Source organism: Ailuropoda melanoleuca, unplaced genomic scaffold (genome assembly GCF_002007445.2).
Source record: "Ailuropoda melanoleuca isolate Jingjing unplaced genomic scaffold, ASM200744v2 unplaced-scaffold7902, whole genome shotgun sequence".
NCBI lineage: Eukaryota > Metazoa > Chordata > Mammalia > Carnivora > Ursidae > Ailuropoda > Ailuropoda melanoleuca.
The window spans coordinates 1-9445 of NW_023253217.1; the positions used below are offsets into that span (position 1 = coordinate 1).

At 40.4% G+C, this 9445-nt stretch overlaps 1 protein-coding gene across 1 annotated transcript; it reads right to left on the minus strand.

Annotated features, from left to right (window-relative positions):
* Nucleotides 1-1288: 1288 nt before the first annotated feature.
* Nucleotides 1289-8012, minus strand: LOC117800785 (olfactory receptor 7A17-like). The gene is made up of 2 exons (XM_034653346.1): nt 7956-8012; nt 1289-2234 (listed from the first exon to the last, which is right to left on the minus strand). Exon 2 carries the CDS (start codon nt 2219-2221, stop codon nt 1289-1291), a length of 933 nt encoding a protein of 310 aa, XP_034509237.1. The 5' UTR covers nt 2222-2234; nt 7956-8012.
* Between the last annotated feature and the right edge of the window lie 1433 nt (nt 8013-9445).

Below are 9445 nucleotides of genomic sequence, written 5' to 3' on the forward strand. Positions count from 1 at the left end.
TATGACACCTTTAATTCAGCAAAATGAACGCTTAATATATGTGCAGCTTATTGTATGTAATTATATAATAAGTATGCAATTATACTCCCAAAATTAGTGAGAATTTAAATTCTGATGGTGTATGACCCATGTTGGACCAAAAGCACATGTAGCTGAGTCCCACCTGACAGGGGTCAGAGAAACGTCTCATAACTGGGAAGAAGGCAAAGTGTCACATATGGGTATAGAAATAGCGANCACAAACTGTAAGATTAACCTACATATATAAACGGAGTCAAATGTAGTAGTTGAAGAAAGCAGTGAACTACAGCTCCACACAACACCGTGCATGACCGTTAGAAATACAATGTAGAGACTGATAAGTAGCACAAAATACATCAGAACGACCCACCAGGCAATCTCTTTTGACAATAAAGGCGTTATATGAAGACACGTGTTCTCAGAATGGCTTGTGTGCAGTCCTAGCGAACAGATACAATTATAAAAGAAACCAGAACTGAGAACAGGAAGACAGTTCAGTGATAAAGCATACACGACACTAAGCAAACCTTCACCTCAGTGAATATCCCCCTCAGTTGTGGACACCAGTGTTCCGTGCTTCAGCTAATAGATGCATGGCATGAACTGTGATGTAAACACAGGGAAAAGAAAAAGAAATATTTTGGAGCCCAAGACTTAAAGGGAACAGTGTTAGAGTCCACATTATCAGGCAGAGGACTGAAGGTAGTGATGTAAAAAGATGGACAGACTCTAGGTGAAAACTGGGATTTTGTATTTTCATCTATAATGAAGTCACATGAAGGGCTTAGTGGCCAAGTGTAGATTCTTCCATATGAAGAATGCAACTCATGAATATTCCTTTGGGAAATCTAGGGAAAATTTATTTGGCATGATACAAACCATTTGAAATGAAAATATTTTTAAGAAATCCAACTTGCCCCATGTAAGATATGAAATTTCCAGGGTGGGGAAAATACTGGATTAAAGCAGGTAAGGGGAAACTGTCAATATATCAGAGAGAAGAGAAGTTTAATAAAGTGAGTTACATAAATGTATGGAGAAGTTGAATTCAAATGAATAGAAATTCCAGAAAATATATAGAAAGAGCAGATTCTACCTCCACAGCCTGATCGAAGAATGGCAGGNATTCAAATGAATACAAATTCCAGAAAATATATAGAAAGAGCAGATTCTACCTCCACAGCCTGATCGAAGAATGGCAGGTCCAGGCTCCAAGGCTGTGAGCCCTGCAATCATGGGCCCTTCTTCAGCCCCGGGACTATTAGCCTTACATCACTGGAACCCCAATGATTCTTTTCAGAGCCCTCTTTATGTCTCTGTTCCTCAGACTGTAGATGAAGGGGTTCAGCACGGGCGTGACCACCGTGTACATCACCGAGGCCACTGCACTTGCATGGGAGCTCAGGGTACCAGCAGAGCTAAGGTACACTCCTAGGCCTGTACAATAAAATAAGGAGACAACTGAGAGGTGAGATGCACAGGTGGAAAATGCTTTGTACTTGCCCTGAGCTGATAACATCCTAAGTATGGAGGAAACTATCTTAGAGTAAGAGTAAAGGATCCCAGCCAGGGGAGCACCAGCCAGCAGCACAATTAGAAAATACATCACCATGTCATTAAGAAAGGTGTCAGAACAGGCAAGTTGAATCATCTGATTGGGTTCACAGAAAAAATGGGGGATTTCCACCTCTGTACAGAAGGACAGCCGCAACACCATTAAGCTCTGTAACAAGGAATTAAGAACACTGATGATCCAGGACACCAGAACCAGCAGTCCACAGAGCCAGGGGTTCATGATGACCGTGTAGTGCAGGGGGTGACAGATGGCCAGGAAACGGTCATAGGCCATCACTGTCAGGAGAAAGTCATCACAGCTTGAAAAGAGTAGGAAAAAGTACATCTGTGTGATGCAGCCTGCATAGGTTATGACTTTGCTCTGAGTCTGGATGTTCCACAGCATCTTGGGGACGGTGGTGGAGGTGAAAGAGATGTCTACAAAGGACAGGTTGGCCAGGAAGAAGTACATGGGGGTGTGGAGGTGGGAGTCAGAGCTGACGGCCAGGATGAGGAGCAGGTTTCCAAACACAGTGATCAGGAACATGAAGAGGAAAAGCCTGAATAGGAGGGGCTGCAGTTTGGGGTCCTCTGATAATCCCAGAAGAAGAAACTCTGAAATTCGTGTGTCATTGTCTGTTTCCATATGGTGGTGGAGACTACAAAGAAAGAAAAAAATAGCATGATAATTTTTCATTTTTTAAATTTTCATTTAAATCCCAGTTAGTTAACCTACAGTGTAATATTTCTTTCAGGTGGACAGTATAGTGACTCAACACTCCAAACAACACCCAGTGTTCATCACAAGTGTCCTTCTTCATCCCCATCACCTATTTCACCCATCCCCCACCCACCTCTCCTCTGGTAACTAACAGTGTGTTTTCTGTAGTTAATAGTCTGTTTCTTCATTTGTCTCTCTTTCTCTCATTTTTCCCCTTTGCTTCTTTGTTTTGTTTCTTAAATTCCACATATGACAGAAATCATGGTATTTGTTTTTCTCTGACTGACTTCGGTGGCTTAGCATAATACACTCTAGCTCCACCCACATCGTTGCAAATGGCAAGATTTCATTTTGCTTTATGAATGAGTAATATTCCACAGTATGTGTGTGTGTATATACACACACACATACATGTATACAATAGCCATATATATATATATATATATATATATATATATATACACACACACACACACATATATATCACAACTTTTTATCCATTCATCTATCTATGGTACTTGGGCTGTTTCCAGATTTTGGCTATTATAGGTAATGCTGCTAAAAATATTTGGCTGCATGCATCCCTTTGAATTAGTATTTTTGTACTCTTAGGGTGATTACTAGCAATGCAATTGCTGGATCATAAAGCAGTTCTAGTGATAGGCTGGTGATGGGTAGTAAGGAGGGCACATATTGCATGGAGCACTGGGTGTTATACGCAACTAATGAATCAGCGAACTTTACATCAAAAACCAGGATGTACTGTATGGTGACTAACATAATATAATAAAAAATATTATTATATAAAAAAAAATAAAGCAGTTCTATTTTTTAACTTTTTGAGGAACCCCCACACTGTTTTCCAGAGTGCCTGCACCAGGCTTTCCCACCAACAGGGCCAGACTGTTCCCCTTCTCCATATCCTCACCAAAACATGTTGTTTCTTGTGTTGTTGATTTTAACCGTTCTGACAGGTGTGAGGAGACACCACATCGTACTTTTGATTTGTGGCAACCGGGCATTATTAACAGAGTGACGGGCTACCATTTCTATTTTGTTATCAAGAAAGAAAAATACATTTTTTAGTATTGATCTGATCTGATTTAAGGGAAGTTACCCGACACCTCTGATTAGGAATTCCTGTCCATTCAGCCCTTTCCCTAAGAGTGCATGTATTACACTTTTAATGAGAAATGCTTTCCTGCATTTGAGGAATATATGTTGAGTACTGACATCTTCTAGAGAGAGAGTATAGGATTCTGAGATAGAAAAGTCCATACATCCTTTGGGTAAATACCTAGGTGTTCAGTAGCCAAAATCTGGGAACAACCCAAGTGGCCACGAATAAATGAATGGATATAGAAGATATGATATATATGTGATATATATATATATATATATATATGAAACATATATGTGAAATATATATATGAAATATATGTATATGTATGAAATCAAATCATCGGGTAGTTCTATTTTTAACTCTTCGAGGAACCTACATAAGGTTTCCCAGAGGGGCTGCACCAGTTGGCATTCCCACCAACATTGCAAGAGGTTTCCCCTTTCTCTGCATCCACAGCAACACCTGTTGTTTCCAGTGTTGTTAATTTTAGCCATTCTGACTGCTGTGAAGTGATATCTCATTGTACTTTTGATGTGTATTTCCCCAATAATGAGTGATGTTGAACATCTTTTCATGTGTCTGTTAGCCATCTGCGTATCCTCGGAAAAGTGTCTATTCATGTCTTCTACCCATTTCTAGCTGGATTATTTGGTTTTTGGGGTGTTGAGTTTGATAAGTTCTTTATAGATTTTGGATACTAATCCTTTATCAGATATATCACTTGCAAATATCTTCTCTCATTCTGAAGGTTGCACTACTAGGTATTTATCCAGGGGACACAAAAATACTAATTTGAGGGGTTACAGGTACCCTGATATTTATAGCAGCAATGTCAACAACAGCCAACCTCGGGAGAGAGCCCAAATGTCCATGACTGATGAATGGATACAGATGTGGTATACAAAATGAAATATTACTCAGCTATCAAAAGGAATGAAGTCTTGCCATTTGCAATGATGTGGACAGAGTGTGTTACGCTGAGTGAAATAAATCAAGCAGAGAAAGACAAACACAATATGATTTCACTCATATGTGGAATTTAAGAAACAAACAAATGAAAACAGTTGGGGGAAAAAGAGAGGCAAACCAGGAAACAAGACTCTTAACTGTGAACAAACTGAGGGTTGCTGGAGGGAGGTGGTGGGGGCTGGGTGAAAAAAATGATGGGGATGAAGAAGGGCATTTGTGGTGATGAGCACCTGGTGTTGTCTGGAAGTGTGGAATCACTAAATTCTACCCCTGGAACTAATATTACTCCGTATGTTAGGCAATTGAGATTTAAATAAAAACTTGGAAAAAAGAAAGAAAATCCAACAATCTAATTGTGAAGAAAGTACATATTTTTTTATTATGTTATGTTAGTCACCATGCAGTATGTCATTAATTTTTGATGTAGTGTTCCATGATTCATTTTTTGCGTGTAACATCCAGCGCTCTATGCAATACGTACCCTCCTTAATACCCATCACCAGGCTAGCCCATTTCCCACCATCCCCCTCTGAAACCCTCAGTTTCTTTCCCCGAGTCCATAGTCTCTCGTGGTTCATTCCCCCTTCTGTTTAACCCCCCTTCATTCTTCCCTTCCTTCTCCTACCAATCTCCCTGTTACTCCTTATGATCCACAAATGAGTGAAACTATATGATAATTGTCTTTCTCTGCTTGACTTATTTCACTTGGCATAATCTCCTCCAGTCCCATCCATGTTGCTGCAAATGTTGGGTAAATGTTCTTTCTGATGGCTGAGTAATATTCCATTGTATATATGGACCACATCTTCTTTATCCATTTGTCTGTTGAAGGGCATCTCAGCTCCTTCCACAGTTTAGCTATTGTGGACAATGCTGCTATGAACATTGGGGTGCATATGGCCCTTCTCTTCACTACGTCTGTATCTTTGGGGTAAATACCCAGTAGTGCAATTGCTGGGTCATAGGGTAGCTCTATTTTTAACTTTTTGAGGGACCTCCACACGGTCTTCCAAAGTGGCTGTACCAACATGCATTCCCACCAACAGTGTAAGAGGGATCCATTTTCTCCACATCCTCTCCAACATTTGTTGTTTCTTGCCTTGCGGGGATAGCAATTCTCATATCAGACAGATCAGATTTTAAGTTAAAGACTGTAGTTAGAGTTACAGAAGGATACTATGTCATACTTAAAGGGTGTATCCAACAAGAGGATCTAACAATTATAAATTTCTAAGCCCCCAACAGGGGAGCAGCCAGATACACAAGCCAACTCTTAACCAGAATAAAGAGACATATAGATAATAATACGTTAATAGTAGGGGACCTCAACACTCTGCTCTCAGCAATAGACAGATCATCTAAGCAGAAAATCAACAAAGAAACAAGAGCTTTGAATGTCGCCCTGGACCAGATGGACCTCATAGATAGATACAGAACACTACACCCCAGAACAACAGAATACTCATTCTTTTCAAATTCACATGGAACTTTCTCCAGAAAAGACCATATACTGGGTCACAAAACAGGTCTCAACTGATACCAAAAGACTGAAGGAAGTATACATTAAAAATTTTTTAAATCATGTTAGATGGTGATGCTGTTGTGAAGGAAAACAAAAAGTCAGTATGAAGAAGAGTGGCTGGTGAGTATGCTAAGTTTTAATAGGAGTTCAGGAAGTTCTGCAAAGAAGGTGACATTTTAACAGAGGTTCCAGAAAGACTAAGCAGAAGGCAGGAGGATATCTGGGGGAGATGTGTGTCCTGCAGGGAAAGCAGAGCAAAGGCCATGCAGGAGGCACTTACTGCAGATCTGCAGATCTCAACATGCAGTCAGTGCGGTGAGGGAATGAGCAAGAGGAGAGAGAGGAGAGGTGGTGGCAGAGAATGTTGAGGACCAAGGTGGCTTTCCTGCCACTGTTGGGACTTTAAGACACAGGGAGTCCTTCCTTCACATGGTGTTCTTTGCATCTTATTAACTTTGTTCCTAGTTTCTGGGAATAGAGATAGATCACTTCCTTATTTAAATCTGTTGGTTAATTAACATTCGGGCATTTAAGGGTCACATACTGGAGTATATGACCTTGGGTACCATTGACCTGAGGACTGCTCATGCCCCACAACAGACACACACACACACACACACACACACACACACACACACACAGTGCACTATGATTTCCTGGCGCTGCATTGCTACCATGCTTTTCTCGCTCTCAACCACAATAACATTGAAAGAAATGATACAAGGCAAGCTGTCAATATCAGATTTCCTTTACCCCCAAGACTCTGTAAATAGTACTTAAATTCTACTTAGTAGACCTCCCAAGGACATGGAAACATGGGATTCCATTTTAATATGATCATCTTGTGTCCTGTATTTAAAGAAACATAAGAAAACAGTTCTGGAAACACAGGACAGAAATAGACACAAGGGGTAAAGGACGTCTAATAAACTCAGGCGGTCCCTGAAAGACTGATGAGCAGAAATCTTCCCTGGTCCTGGCATCATTCCAGCCCCAGTCCACATCCCCTGATGCCCACGATAATTAACAAAGCAGGAACAAATAATGTATCTAAACAAGAAAGGAGTGGTATCTTTATGTTGTCAAGACATTTTACTGATTGAATATCCCTCTAGAAAAATGTGCAAAGGGAACAAACCTGCAATCTACAACAGAAAATATACAGTGTATGACAATAGAAGGGGATTTTTAAAGATGAAATAATGAAACTCCTTCCAAATGATGTTAAATGCAAAACTTTTGGAATCAGAAATCCAGGTTTAGAATGTCAGATCTACCACATATAAGCTGTTTGAACTTGGGAGAGACAACCAATCTGTTCCAAATATGAAAATCCATAGTCAAGTAGTCGAGATAGCAGCACCCGTCCTCCTAGGGTGGATGTTACTGTCAGTATATGCAGAAACTTTCAATACAGTTCCTTCCTGTGAGTAAATAAGTGATTTTCACTGGTGAAGGGATTTGGCTGAGTTTTTTCTCTTACCTCAAAAATGTCTTCATCATTTCCACGCATCTTGGTAATGAAGTATTACAAAGTAAAACTAGTTAATGTACCCCTTTCTGCATATTAAATGCAATTTTTTATGTGAATATGCACTGTGAGAGAAGATGCTGAGAAACTAATGTCTCAAGAACTGCTTTTATAAGGAAATAGTTACCTGCATGGGTCTGGGTCTTTCTGTAAAAACAGAATGTGCTGAAAAATACCACATCTTAAAAAGTTCACTGCACACATCTCCAAGCCAAATACTCTGATTTCCTGCTCTCCTTAGCTGCAGGACCCCTTCGATATGCTCTAATTTCACTGGAACCACTTTAGGACCCCCATTTCCTTCCTCCTTCTCCTCTAACTGGTCTTCCATTCCCACCACGTATTCTCAACAATGATGCCTGTATTGCTGAGACCAATGGACACTTCACTTTTGAACACATTATATAAATAATTATATTTGACTCTATCTAGGCTTAGATAACTTCAGGAAAAGTTCTCAGCTTCCATTCTCTCTGATCCTTTCCTAAAATTCCTGCTGAGCTCTCAGACTCACCTGGGTGGGGTCTCTAAGATGAAAGTCTCTGTGTGGAGGTGCCGATTCTTCCCTGGATAGTTGATGTTGGAGACCAAAGCTGTTCCCAGAGAGGACAGCAGGAAGCAGTGAAGCATGGGTCCCCCAGCCAGACTTAGGAACCCAAAAATAACAACCACGTCCCAGCCACTCCAAGGATCCACATGTTGGCGTTCTACAGCAGAGGAGATATTTACAGCTCCCTGTGTCTGCTCACTAGGTGCTGTTTCCATTGTTACTCCCACCGCAGAGCACTTCATTCCCCGTGGGCCACTGGTCTGGACAGAAGGAAACTTTTCCTGCTGAGACTCTGTTCCTGGGAGACCAAATTAAAAAATTAGGTGAATCCAGTTTTGTACTCCTCATTCTCATGAATTAGTCTGCCTTCCAGAGGTCTAACCTCCTTGCACTTTCCCTCAACCTTGATATGATATTGAATATATTTAGTTGAGGGTTTACTTTACCCTTTATAGCTTTGGGGTGATGTTAATAAATGAGCCATGTCTTCCTCTTCCTGTGTGTGTGTGTGTGTGTTTTCCGTTGGTAGATTTCTTTCTTTCTTTCTTTCTTTCTTTCTTTCTTTCTTTCTTTCTTTCATTCTTTCTATTAATAATAATTTTTTATTATGTTATGTTAGTCACTATACAAAACATCCTTAGTTTTTGATGTAGTGTTCCATGATTCATTGTTTGCGTATAATACCCAGTGTTCCATGCAGTATGTGCCCTTTTTAATACCCATCACTGGCCTATCCCAATCCACACCCCCTTCCCTCTGAAGCCCTCAGTTTGTTTCCCAGAGTCCATAATCTCTCATGGTTCATTCCCCCTTCTGTTTACCCCTCTTCATTCCTCCATTCCTTCTCCTACTGATCTTCCTGTTATTTCTTATATTCCATAAATGAGTGAAACCATGATAATTGTCTTTCTCTGCTTGACTTACTTCACTTAGCATAATCTCCTCTGGTCCCCTCCATGTTGCTGCAAATTTTGGGTAATCCTTCCTTCTGATGGCTGAGTAATATTCCATTGTATATATGGACCACATCTTCTTAATCCAGTCATCTGATGAGGGGCATCTCGGATCCTTCCACAATTTCACCATTGTGGACAATGCTGCTATGAACATTGGGGTGCATATGGCCCTTCTCTTCACTATGTCTGTATCTTTGGGATAAACACCCAGTAGTGCAATGGCTGGGTCATAGGGTAGCTCAATTTTTAACTTTTTAAGGGATGTCCACACTGTTTTCCAAAGTGGCTGTACCAACTTGCATTCCCACCAACAGTGTAAGAGGGATTCCCTTTATCCACATCCTCTCCAACATTTGTTGTTTCTTGTCTTGTCAATTTTAGTCATTCTCACTGGCGTAAGGTGGTATCTCAATGTGGTTTTTATTTGAATTTCCCTAATGGCTAATGATTTTGAACATTTTTTCATGTGTCTGTTAGCCATTTGTATGTCTTCATTGG

Coding starts and splice junctions, on each gene's coding strand:
- LOC117800785 (XM_034653346.1), bottom strand. CDS start 2,221: ATGGAAACAGACAATGACACACGAATTTCAGAGTTTCTTCTTCTGGGA.